General features: G+C 37.3%; 1 protein-coding gene across 1 annotated transcript in view; it reads left to right on the forward strand.

Annotated features, from left to right (window-relative positions):
- The window catches only part of Mdfic (MyoD family inhibitor domain containing), a 115,373-nt gene that overhangs the window by 35,254 nt on the left and 65,800 nt on the right, over positions 1–14,319 (forward strand). Inside the window, exon 4 of the mRNA XM_042695894.1 lies at positions 108–284. Within this exon, the coding sequence (XP_042551828.1) occupies positions 108–284 (177 nt within the window). The remainder of the gene's footprint in view (positions 1–107; positions 285–14,319) is intronic.

Consider the following 14,319-nt stretch of genomic DNA (forward strand, 5'->3'; position numbering starts at 1 on the left):
GGTGGGGGTGTGTGGCGCGCTCCCGTCCAAAGAACCCCACCGTTTTTATTTCATGTTTCCTCTCTTCCCTCCCCCTCGCCCCCCTTCTCTCCCCCCCCCCCCGTTAGAAGCAGCGAGTTCCCAGCACCCGAGACCTAGGAGGCCGTCCTCGTGTGCGCCCCGCGGGGCGGCGAGCGGGCTGCGGGGCGGCGCGGGCTCGGCGGAGCGGCCCATGTCCGGCGCGGGCGAAGCCCTCGCTGCCCCGGCCGGGGCGGGCGGCGGCCGGCTGGGTTCCCCGGCCCCGGGTGAGTTGCGCGGCTTGGCACTTGGCAAGCTACTTCCATAAGTGGCCAAATTTGCTCCCCACGGTACTGTTTGCTGGCGGGGGTGGTGGTTTTGGGTTGGGGGGGCCGGGGTCACGCATGCATTCTCGATCCTGAAGTTGAGAACTTTCTGCACACTGGGGCGATCTACTCCAGTAAGTTTGCCCAGGATTCCTGCCCCAGATCAACAACCGGATAGGAGGGCGGGCTCGGCGGGTCCCGGCACCTTCCCCTTCCTTTGCTTCTGGAGGAACAGGAGGGCCAGGAGGCTGCTGCTTCCTGGAGCATGTGCCTTTCTGACTTGAGAGGTGTGGATCTGGGATGCCTGGGTTTCTGTGTGGTCCGCGGATACAGGACTGGGGCGATGTCTGAGCAGGGAGGAGGAGCACTCTCCTTTTCCTCTTTCCTGTGGTTGTTTGTGGGAGTTCTGTGATTCCACCCCCCCCCCCCCCCCCGCATAAACTAGGTTCTGAGACCAGTAACTTCGGGATGGCTCGTGTATTGTGTTTTCAATAACCGATTGGAAATCAGGTGTGGTCCAAGAAACGCGTTCCAACAACGAATTCGCTTTGCATTATTCCCAAAGAATGCTCTTGTTTCTGGGAAAACTTTGTCTAACCAGCTTTTGAAGTGTCCGTTTGCTCTTGAAGGTGATGTATTTCAGGCTTTCATTGGTGACAGAGCAAGGCACTTACCACCTGTCATTTCTTCTTGGGACGGTGGGACAGTGGCTCTGATGTAGAGAGTTCTGAGAGGCCTCAAATAATTTTGCTGGGCTTAAGATGCTACTGTATACTCTTGATTTTTATGCATATCTGATAACTATTCTCCATAATAATGTAATGAGCTTCTTGGGGGGTTTCTCTCTCTCTCTCTCTCTTTCTCTATTTAAGCAGGAAAAAAGGAAAAGAAGTTAATGTTCAAGTCACAGTAGATAAAAGCAAAAACATCCATGGTTAAATTAAAATGTTCTGGCATCCTGGGCTGTTAAATTGAATTACGTTTATCATTTCGCTTGGAAAGAGTGACTCATTTTTTTTTCTCTAAACAGAGAAAATAAAAATGATTAGTTGCAGAAAAGCTGAGAACTGGAATGATAAACATATGTTTTCCCAGAAGCGGCCCATGTTCTACACATTGTATTGTCAACACAATCATTTGCTTGTCATTAGGCATGCCGACAGCAGACAGCAACACATCCATGCGCTGTTTATGTTCCCACTTGAGCTGTTAATCACTGTTGTTGGGTTGACAATGCTTATGTCAAATATCAACATCCAATACCCAAGGAAAACATGGTGATTTGGAAAAAGTTAATATGTGCAATCTCTGACTTTAACAGTGTATTCACTTTTAAAATCAACAGGAAGAATTTGCAGTGGTATTACACCTGTATAATGAAGAACTGCCTGGCATCACCTGATCTAACATTAAGATGCAGGTATTGAAAGGACCTGAAGTAGAACATTTGTTGTACACCACACACACACACACACACACACACACACACACACACACACACACACACACATCTTAAATGTAGCCATGATTGGAATGCATCACACCTAAATATTAGCTCCATTGCTTTTAAAAAAATACTTATTAGTTTAACTGGATTTAAACTTTTTTATCTAAAGAGAGCTGGCTTAAATTCTAGATGGATTCTACATGGATATATATATATATATATATATATATATATATATATAAATTCTACATGGATAATTTTTTAAAAAAGAAAATCCCTAGTATCTTGTTAACATATTGTTCTTCAAATGAGTAGATTTCATGAAATGTATTTAAGGAAAAAAAATTAGAGTAAACAGACAAGGAAATAACTTCAAGGTGCAGGTTCCCAGCATTGTTTTGGTTTTATTGGTAAAGACATTTTTGAAGAAGCTGTTTTTGAAAGCTATCTACTTTTAAATCCTTCCTCAAGTTATTTTATGCTCTAGTTCTATTCTTGGTTTCTCTCCTTTCTAAAGGACAAAAATATTTGGAAGGCAGAGATCAAGAAGTTACAACCAAGGCCAGCCCAGGCAAGACAAGCAAAGCATGGTGGTGTGCATCATTGTCTCAACTACACAAGGGGCATAAGTAGGAGGATTGCAGACTGAGGTTGACTCAGGCAAAGCACTACACCCTTTCTTAAAACAAAAAAAGTGCTAGAGGCATGGCTCAAGTGGTGGAGTGCCTGCCTACGAAGCTCTATTCCCTGAGTTTAAACTCTATACATTAAAAGCCAGTGAGAAAACCTAATGTTTATGTAAGTTAACAGAAAATACCATTTCATGAAAAACAAGGATAGGAACAAGTCTTCCCTTGTAAAATCAAATGTATGTGTACACTATGTACATAGAGGAATATAACCTGCACATATACTAATACATTGCAATGAAATATCTTCTATATTTTATTCAAGGTGTACTTTTTTAAAAATTAGAAGTAACTTTAGCAATCCTCCGCAGTTTGAACTCACTATCAAACATCAGATTCTACTTCATAGGCTTTTAGGTAGCATTTGGAAGCCTATAAGGTAGCCCATTCTAATTTTCAGCATTAAGTGTTAGTAAGCCTTTTCTCTATTAAGAGCATAGCTCTGTTTCTTATAAACTTCCACCTTTCTGATGTGACTCTACAAGTTTTACTCTTGCTTTGAAAACATTACAGAGCTTTAGACGTTTATCCTGTGTATTTTGAAAATTGTTCCAGTGCAGGGACAGAGCTAACATGTTCCAGGCTATAAGAGTGAATGGGTGCAGGGTTAGACAATAAGAACCATGAGATTTCAGGGACCTGGAGAGCTCATTGGCCATGAGGTTGTGCTAATTTCTACCTAATTAGTGGCATGTGGATAAATACCTTCTGATATTTCAGGAGCTACTGGAAATCTAGAAGTTGGATGTGTCATCTCCATTTTTAAAAGTTGGCAAGTAATTACATACCTTATTTCTCCAAGCCAAACAAAACAACCACACCTTGTAGGCTGGATCTGGTTGTCAGCAGCTGATTTGTTGTCATTTCTGTTGAAAATAAAATATAAACCATTGATTAAAAAGCATTTCTCTGTTTATGTGTAACTTCTGAAATACTGGAACTTCTCCCAGGAAGATCCTGTATCACACCTTAGTAGATGAGGGCCAGTTTGGAACATAATTATTTTTATATTTATCTCTCTTTTAGGAGACAATGGGTCTTATTTATAATACATAGAATTATATATTATATAATATTTAAGTATACTATGTATGTGTATATATAATGTCTATAACCTCTAGTTGTAATTTCTCTCTTTCTTTTATTGTTTGATTAAGCCTTTAAAAATTCTTTGTGTGTGCAGCAACATTTCATCTTTGGTTAAATAGTTCCAAAAACCCATGTAATTTAAAGAGCCTTTTTAAAATTAAGTGCTTTATTCATAAGTTTGTGATTTGTAACTAGCAGGGTTTGTAGAAATAATTCAGCCCAACCTGCTCATTTCTGAGATGAGGGAAAGGACATCCAAAGAATTTAAGTGACTTGACCAAGGTCCCACACATGCAGTCAGTAGCAAGAAACCAGATAGAAGTACAACTGTAAAATATGTGTCATTGTGATAAAGGATGCTGAAGCAGAAAATCAATACAGATTTTTCATACAGACCAGAAGCATTGAAGTTAATAAGCTTTGGATATTGTGAACCACTTGAGCCTCTTTCCATCCCAACCCCCACGCTGTTGAGTTTGCCAAGATGTAGAACATTGGACTCCGAGTGCTGGAATATTCTTTAATGTGATAATGTGTGATTTAATGCACTCTTCTCTCTTGGGAGAGTCCTCTGAGACTATTAGGCGGACTTTTCATAGCAGGATGCAAAATGCCAGTGAAGTTAATTAAAAATAATCTAAAATAGAAGCGAGGGAGAGGATCTTCAAGTTGAAATTACATAAGAAGAGCTTTGACTTAGAAGCTTAGCTGAGTCGTCAGGAGTTTATAGGAGCTAATCAGATTTCCTTTCTAGGAAGCCTGTTTATTTCAGTTTATAGAATAGACTATAGAAAGTGCCTATCTGTACGCATCTCCTTTTATCATATGGTTTTAGCTTTTTAACGATAATGTTTCTCAAAATGTACCATCTTTGGACAGCTTTTCTCCTTGGTCTTCCCTGGGGGGATGATTTTGCCCTCCAGGACATTTGGCATGTCCGGAGCATATCTGTAGAGGTCCTAATGGGGGTGTGTGGTGCTATCAGCATGCAGTTAAAGAGGCCAGGGTTACAGTTGAGCATCCTAGAGTGCATAGCTAGCTAGCACAACCCTGCAACGAAGAATGATCTGGCCCCAAATGTCATTAATGCCCAGCTAGAAAAACCCTGCCAGTCTCCCAGGCCACTGATAATTGGGCTTCCCTCTAGACTTATAGAATCAGATTCTCTGTTAATACCAAACAATCTGCCTATGAGGTGCTCCTGTATTCTGGTTGAGACTTATTAGTTATTATCTGTATAAAGGTTTATTATATTGATTGATAGGTAAGTAAAGAACAACTCTTTGGGGATAGGGAAAGATAGTGGGAAGGAAAAATTTTCCAAAAGCTATGAAACTGCTTGTTTTACAACTTCCAAAATTCAGATCATATTGCTCCATGTGAACTCTCTATTGATGCTGTCCAAGTGTTTTATCACATAACCCCAGTTTATCTTAAAAGTCTTTCTGAGAATTCAAACTCAAAAAAAGTTTCTTTTCAAACTATATGGACTACAATAAAATGTATTTTGAACACTAAGAGAAATACAAAAGTAAAAGCTAAAGAGCATGAAATTATAAATAAATAGAATTTCTTGTCCTTTCTTTCATTACTTCAGTGGATAGTGTTGTCCTGCTATCTTGAACCTCTTTATAGAGACTCAAGCTTGGAGCAGAACAAAGAGAAAAGTCCCCCAATTTTTACATGAATTTTGTTCATCTGAAAGTTGGATTTTTAGACTAGTTTATACTTTCTCATAGAAACAGTGATAAATCTCATTTAGTTCCATAATAAATCTCAAAAGGTTGTTTAGAATTAAATTTTACTAAAAATTTCATGCTTATAATGATAAATCCCAGAGAACATAGTATTCCAATACTGACAGCTACATATAAATAAATGAAATTAAACTGAATAGAAGCTGGTTTGAAATACTTTTTTGAACATAGTTACTTGAGGAAGGACAGGCTTAATTAGAAAAATATAAGGAGACTGTCTGTATATGGAAGGGAATTTGGGAATATTTTTAAGCACCTTAAAAACTTATAATTTTAAGAGTGAAATGATAAATGAACATTAGTTCATTTGATCAGTTTAGTTTTAGTAGTGGAAGGCTTATCAACTAGGCATATGCACTTTCCCTTTCCTGAGAAAAGAATCAGATGAGTAAGGGAAAGATGAAACATGAAAAATAGAGGAAGGGGGGGAAAAGCAGCATAGCGAGGGAAGAATGAGAACAGAAAGAATAAAAGAAGATAGGTAAGAATAAGAAGGATACATAATGCATGATTAGAGAAGAATACATAATAATAGGATAAAGATACATCTGGGGAGGTTGAACTGAATAACTTGAGAACTGTGAGAAAATATCTAAGGTTTAGCATGGTTTGAGCTGGGCTGGTAGCTGGCATATTAAGAAAATTGGTCCTATAATGGAGGTATGGCAGAAACAAGGAGAGGGAAAACATCTCATCTTATCAAATTTAGTTTCAGGATGCCCGAAATTCTCCTACTACACAGCATGAGTAATTTTCTTTTTAGTAAGTGGTAAGTTCTTGGAAGAGAGGGAGAGAGAGAGAGAGAGAGAGAGAGAGAGAGAGAGAGAGAGAGAGAGAGAGAGAGAGAGAGTGTGTGTGTCCAGTGGGGCTTCAGTTTAATGCCTTACACTCTCATTTGCCTGATTTGCTCACTGTTGGCCCTCTACTACTTGAGTCATGACTCCATTATGGCTTTTTGCTGATTATTTTGGAAATAGAGTCTCTTGGACATTTTTTCCCCAGGTTGGCCTGGGTGATCTTTTGATTACATCCTGCTGAGTAGCTAGGATACAGGTCATCATTGCCCAGATTTTTTGAAGATTCTTGAGAAAAGGAAGTACAGGACTTGATGTTTTTAGAATAAGTCTAGTCGCAGGATGATTTTGGAGAAAGTGACAAGTGAAGATAGCACTTACTCAGAAGGTGATTATAGTAGCCTGGAACAGAGTAGAAGAAGAAGAGTAGTACCAGTGGGAGGGAAATGGAAGAAATAAAATTTAAAAAGAGAGCATACATCAATTTTTACATACTCATCTTTGCATTCCTTGAGATCAAACACATTGTTTACGTCTTGATGAGCCAAGCTTTTATTATTGGGTAAAATATTTAAGATGGGAGATGGTGGAAAATAGGAATGGAAGGTTTCCTCATGGGTTTGCATTGTAGATGGAAAAATATAGCAGGAACTATTTGAGTCTGCTTTGATTAAGTTGACCCCAGGAAGGTTATCCCTAGCCTTGATAGCCAGCAACTGGACTCAGGAATCTGTAACTAAGAGGGGGCGATCATCAGCCTCACAGACCAAGGGTTCATCACAAGGGAGTAGATAGATGGGCACAAAGGTGAGAGAGAGAGAGGACTGAGGACCACATATTGGAGAATGTCTACCCTTTAGTGGGGAGTAGCCAAAGAATCCAATACACAAGTGCAAAGTGTTTCCTGGATATTGGGTAGTTATGGAAAATTAGAAGAGCATTTGTTAAAGGAAAAACAGGTATGTAGAAGACTTCTCTTTGATCAGTAGACTGAGTTTTTGCACCCCACCTTAATGGGAAGGAAGCAAGAGGTTAGAGAAATCAAAGATGACAAGACCCAGGATAGAGTGGTGGTGCAGTGTATATTTGTAACATAAAACATTCTTGCTGGGGTTGGGAAAGTTTCCAATCAGAGGTAGAGGAAAGATGAAAAGGTAGGTTACAGATAATCTTAGAGTAAATTTGGTGTGAAAAGTAAGAGAGAGAGAGAGAGACACACACACACACACACACACACACACTAGGCCTAGATGTTGTCAAGAGAATAGTGATAATTGCTAAAAGCAAGGGAGGTTAGGATGAGTCAAGAAATTGGAGACGTGTAGAAAGTTTTGGAAGAGAAAAGTTCAAGAGGGAGTTAGTCTGGGGTAAACAAAAGAGCTGCTCAGCACCACAGAGGGCTTAGTGAAGAATGAATGGCATGATATGTAGTGGGCATGGATCAGCAGTGTTGATTGTCTTGCTCAGAAAGAAGCATGTGGGGGCTTGGGAAGAGAAGCCAAGAAAATGGATTTTGGAATTGTCATAGGATTGGAAGTTGTCAGGGTTAAAGCAATGGAAAGGCAAGGGACTAGAATCACTCATATGTGGGAGACTGTTTGTATTAATTGACCATGTTTCCAGGCTGGTAGGCCAGCCAAAGAAACCAGAAATGCAATTGGCGGGCTAAGTCTTTTGCTGAGCAAAGCTTGTGCTTATTTGCTTTGCTTGGTCAGTCCATGTACAAGGATTTAATCTATATATGATCCAGTGACCTTCACAGGGCTGCGAGGGAAGCTGTGGAATTTTGGGTGTGTAGTGCTTTTCCTGTTTCTTTGAAACTTATTTCCTGGATCTGGTTGAGGTGATTTCATGGAAAGAAAACTTAATATAACAGAGTGCAATTATTTTTACTGAATTATATTTTCATAGAAATAAAAGACTGAGGAAAATAAGGAAACATAAATTGAGATAGTCTAACATGCCATTTGTAAATGGAAAATTATTTAGAACAATAACAACCAAATGGCAGAATATCGCTCTAATTCAATCTAACCATGTTTGTGAGATAATGTAAGTGTTCTGCACAAAGGCAGAGGAAAAATCGAGTGCTTTTTTATGTTTTTGTTGCTAAAATGTTTCTATTCAGTTTTTATTAAGAAGAAAAGTAACTGCTTCTGGACTTTTTGTCTGTATTTTAGATTTTTGGAGAGGTTAATGATATGGATTCATTGGAGTAGCTGAAGATAGTACAACCTTTTAACCCTAGTAAGAACGATGTATTTGAAGTGATTTTTCAGATCTCTCTCTCTCTTTCTCTCTCCTCCTCCTTTCTGTCTTTCCCTCTCCCCATCTCCACTCTCTGTCTGGCTACATTACTTAAACCCTGGATATCTTCTTTTAACATGGTTACACATTATTATCTTTTAACAATATACATATTCTGGAGGAAGAAATCTTTTTAACCTTCAAGTTTGAAATTGAGTTATGATCTCTGTTTTATAGATTCTAGTTCTGATCACTTAGGGCTCACTAAGCAGGAACTAAGCAGGTTATTTTAACATGAATTTAATTTTGTTTGTGGTTTATGCTTTCAGTCTACTTCTGTTTTCCGAGCTGTACCCACATGATCTCAAAAGAGATGATTCACGTACATGTGCTTTTATGCTAATGTTTTTCATGATCTAAGGAATAAAACTTGAAACTCACTTTGATGCTAACATGTCTATTTTGGTATTGACATTTGAAAGAGATAAACCCTGTCCACAAATACATTTTGTGAGGCACTCATGGACAAGTCCCTGTGAAGATTAAGAATGTATAATACGTAGTTGTGTCCACAAGGGATTTGCACACTAGTTGAGAGAAGATGAGAAGTTAATGTCTACTCAAACAAATACAGTCCCTCATTTAAATACCAGTTCCTGACAAGAACATGTGACAGGCCAGTTGATAGCCAGTTGTTCTCCGGTTTAATTGTGAAACTAATACATTTTTAGAAGATGAGATAGAATCTGAGGATGGCAAGAAAAAGTTAGATTGAGGGGGGGGCATTAGTTTGATAGTGACTAGTGGTATCAGGCGACAGATAATAATATGTGTGTGTGTGTGTGTGTGTGTGTGTGTAAAGATTTGAGCACTAAAAATAAAGCAGCTTGTGGTGGAGCCGGTGACAATACTCTACAGCCAAGTTTCAGAGTACTAGGATCCTGTCTTTCTGTTCTCTTCATGGTAGACCAGTTTTGGATCTTGAGGTGTCAAGATCAATAGAGTATGTTCTTATTTATTTTATCACTTACAAACCATGCACAGATTTTGATTGTTTTAGATGGTTTTACTGATTATTCCTCAGTGAGATAAAATTATCAGTCATGGGAAAAGTATAGTAGCTGACCATATTAAAGTATTACGTGTAAGACATCACTGTACAATTGTTGATCAATATGTAAAGTGATTTGTGATTCCTGGTCTAAGGAGTAATAGTATTCAATATTTCTGATAGGAAAGTAATTATAATTGGAAAGGAAAGAGACTCTGGGACTGGGACTGAGGAAGGGGCAAAAATGAAGTATGGATTTGTGAGAAATTGGGACATTATAGCTAATAAGATCTGGTCATTAATTAATGTTGAGCCAGGTGAAATAAGGTGGAAATGAAGAGTTGATTCTGTCACTCCTGTTGACTGAGACACAGACTGCAGTTAAAGTAACAAGAAGGGAATGAAGAAAACTAGTAATGCATTGGGGAAATATTGTGTTTGAGTGTATCAAAATGGCATGCCCATATTGTACCCAGGGTAATAAATCTACAAGTGCTTCTCCTAAGGCAACTGAAACTGTGGAAGTTAAAGGATGACAAAGATAGCAGAGCTGATGGGTTTGAAGAAGAATCCAATGAATGCAGCATTCCAGAGGAGAAAGTTGAAAACGTGCAAGGCTGAGGTTGGGAGTTATATGAGAATCTCCTGGTTTGGACATTTGCGAGCATTATCAGAGGACATACCTTATGACTTCAAATTAAATATATATCCATCGTTCTGAAGTTAAAAAATAAATTCTAACATACTTCTAATTCCCTCAGCATTGTGTACCTCATCAAATACTGCCTTTTCCAATATTTGAAATTATCCATTGTCTTCCCTTATTTATTTACTTCAGTGTCACACTCCATTATTTTGAAATGACTCTACAGATTAAACAACCCCCTTAGGCTCATTGTTGATTTCCACTGGTCCACATTCTTGTAATAGTGCCAAAAAAGGGTTCATTGCTTAACCAGAAAACCAGACACAGAAAGGTCCTTGAGCAAAACACTGTCTGAGAATTAACAGAAACATGTTTAAAACTGGACATTTTAAGTTCATTATATGCATATACGAAAATATCACAATGAGATCTACTATTTTGTACAAGTAATATGTAGTCATAATATGTCATGCTGGTGAGGAGTGGATATTGGTAGTCTTCCTGTGTGTGTGTATGTGTGTATTTAATAGTGGAGATTGTACTGCTAATTAAGAGAACTAATATAGATTTAGAGTCTCTGGATTTCAGCAGTAAGTTAGACAAACTCTTCTGTAGTAGATACCTCTCTAGGTAAGATTAACAACACTATTCTGGCTATAAGAACAAGTAGAATGTAAAGTATTTGAAAAGCCATTGACTAAACTGATGGTATTTGGCATAAAGAAGATACAAGGTCATGAGATACTTTTTGATACAACACTGTCATATAGATAGGATGGGGAGGCTTTGGTTTATTCTCTTGGTTTCTTTGATTTACAAAGAGCAAAATATAAAATTGGTGAAAATTTTACAGAAGCAAATGTTAGCCATATGTGAGGAAGGTCTGAATAATTCAAGTAATCTACTTCTTCTAAGTTTGTTTATTACTTATGAAGTATTCATGTCTTTTGTCCTACACTTTCCCCTGTTAAGTGTTGAATATTCTTATTCAAATTATTGTTATATGATTATCCACTGAACTTTTAAGATCCTCGCTCCAAATTCTATGAACCTATTGTGCATGGCTCTTACAAATATTCCTATTGGTTGAGAAAACATAATTGTGCTTTAATTTAAGGAGGTAAGAGTTTTAAGAGTTTTGGTGCCTCACAGGCAGCCATTCTGAAAATATGATTTTAGAATAGTTAATTACAGCTTTCAATGAAAAGGCACTACACATAAACATGGGTGAGGAAATATGCTCTTGTTTCCTGAACTAGATTGTTGCTATCTAACTCTACTTAAAGTAGAAAGTTCAGACTTTCTGATGTGCTTCTAACTTATTTAGAAGGCTGGTTTACTAAAACTATTGCTGTATTTTGTGCCTGCTCTTCACACTTTCATATTTAATTGAATACTATGTTATTTTGATGCTCTTTTTAAATTTTCTGTGTATAAATCTTTCTCTTCCAAACACACCAAAACTCTGAACTCTGATTAAGGCAATGTTAGTTTTGTCACTTATTTTTGTTCTTTTTGCCTTCCTTAAGCTTCTAAATTTAAAGCTCCTTTGAAGGAATGCTTCTTAGTTTTGCTTGCAAGTCTTAGCATTTTTTAGAATACTAATAACAGTGAATTGATTTAAAAAGTTGATTTAAGCATTTAATTCACTCAGTTGACATTTATATCTGTGATTACACAATAAGATTCCTGTGTTTACAAAATTATAAAATTTTATGCATATGCTCAATCATCTGTTAAAACACTTCTGTTATCTTAATATGATTTTTGGACAATGAGATTTCCATCCCTTTTAGAATACTAGCTAGGCAAAGTAACTTAGCTTTGGATTGTTCCTTAAAGGTCATTAGGCTTGAGGGTTTTTTTTTTCCTCCTTTTTTTTTCTTGGATCAGTGAAGAAATGAAATCCAGAGCCTTAGGTCTTCCTGAAAGCTGCCTTATCTTTAGTTTTGAAAAGGTTACATTTGGGGAGCATTTGTAGAATTTCCACATTGTTCTGAGCCTCTGGGAAAATACAGACACAGATTTCTTTTTAACTTTTTCTAGAGATTTTAGACTCCGATTACTTGAGGGTTTATAAAAAAGAAGACCTATAAATAGTCTGTAATAATGCTGATTTTTTGAAAGGAAGAATAAAAATAAAGTTATTTAATATAATTGTGCTTATAGGTAAAAGAGATTGTGAGTAAAGATTTTTGCGTAGTATCTGTATATATACATATTATAGATGATAATTATCATATTTATCAACAAATACTTAATTGAAATGTATGAGGCTTAACCTGCAAAAGTCCCAAAATTGAAGTACCAGGAGAGATGCTTACTTAATTAATATATTTACAATGACTTTTATGAGGTTTCATAAAGATTTCTGCCAAGGGCTTTCATTATATAGTCTTTCACTAAGTAATCAAATAAAATAGGAATGACAGGTAAGAAATATATTGATGGTTGGTTTGTGAGTTTATACATACCTTTGCCTTCTTCGGTAGGATACTTGAGATGGCTTAGAAGAGTACATTTAAAGAAAAGATTAATATAGAATAATGGAAAATATAGGCAGTCTGGGAGACCCAAGTTTGGGGTAAAAGCAGAATATACACCTATAGTCTGTCATATTGTACCCCATTATTCAATTACAGTAATAAATTTATTTCCCTACTAGAATTGTGTTGTCTGCAGGAGAATAAAAAAACAATACATCTAGATAGAGAAATCATTGCTTTTCCTTATTCATTCTGGAAGAAAATTCTTGTGTGGTTTTCATATAAGGATTAAAAAATGGATGTTTCCTTGCCTTCCTGTGGCATACTTAAAGCAAGTTTTTGAGGATGCTTATTGTAATAACACTGTAATAGTAGCAATGAGCTACTTGCTGTGAAACAGGTAGTGCTTACAGGGAGGAAGAAGCTTCCTTCTTGGTATGATTCCATTTATGTTTGCATCTATTACATGACGTGGGTACAGTTGATATCCCATTTGAAAGATGAAGAATCTGACAAAGATTAATTCTCCCAGAATCCATATCATTAGTGGTGGTCCCATACATAACGACTTATGGGTACTTCTCTAGTGCAGGATACCATTCTGAGGGTAATATTTCTGCCTCCCTACACCCTAAAGGACTGAATACGCTCATCTGAAAGGATTCATCTATCTGAACTGTAGACCTGCCAAGAAAGGGTAGTAATTAACAGAAGTTCATCAAGTTTGTTCTTTCATCCAAAGTTAGCATTTTTATCTTTTATTTATTTAAAACATACCTAACACCTGTGTACCTGTGTACCAATTGAGTGACTATTAAATGGCTTATATAATATTTCACTTAAGTGATTATTTGACTTACTTCATGTTCTTAGGTTATTCTTGCATTAACAACCATTCTTTTTTTTTTTTGGTCATTTGTGGGTCCTGAACTCTGGGCCTGGGTGCTGTCCCTCAGCTCTTAAGCTCAAGGCTAGCACTCTACCACTTTTGAGCCACAGCACCACTTCCAGGTTTTTCTACCTAGGTGGTGCTGAGGAATCGAACCCAGGGCCTCATGCATGCCAGACAATCCTTCTGCCATTGAGCCACCTTCCCAGCCCAATAACCATTCTTTTATTTGATTCTCCAACAATCTGAAATATGTAACTCTCTAAATGTTTTAAATTTGAATAATGCCAGCTAAATACTATAGAATCTGAAATTAAATGGAAAATCTGTTTACTTGAATCGTTGTCATTCTCAAGATCTGAGTACTTCTCATCATAAGCACTCTTTTTCTAAAAAAATACAAAAAATAGAGGTCATCGATCATGTAAGATAGATAAATCATTTCTGAGTGGGACATATTGTATTTAAACTGATCATTTAGAACCTTTATTTTTTTCCCTTTGACTTTTTCTCTGCCTTAATTCATAGTTGTCACTTTCTTTGAGAATGATCTCAAATCCAATACCTTACAAAAGCCTTTCTATGATTTGTTCTACTCCATTCTAAGCAAGCACCACTCAAAGTGTATAGGAGATTGGGGCTCTATTGTTTATTTCTGTGAAAAGTCAGAGCTGCACAATTTGAGGTAGTTCAATAACCTTCCTTCCCAACAAAGATGAGGAGAATGAGGCTCTGACCTGCTCACACAGCTGGTCAGTCTTTGAGCCAGAATTATGACTCAGGGAATATTTTATTATACTCTGTTTGTTGAGTTGCTTGATTATTTCATGTATGTGTGTTTGGCATCCCCGGATGAAATATTTTTTTGCCAGGACCTAATTCATTTTCTTATCCAAAGATT

The sequence above is a fragment of the Dipodomys spectabilis genome, unplaced genomic scaffold, assembly GCF_019054845.1.
Source record: "Dipodomys spectabilis isolate Male_0828 unplaced genomic scaffold, ASM1905484v1 ptg000197l, whole genome shotgun sequence".
In the NCBI taxonomy this organism is placed as follows: domain Eukaryota; kingdom Metazoa; phylum Chordata; class Mammalia; order Rodentia; family Heteromyidae; genus Dipodomys; species Dipodomys spectabilis.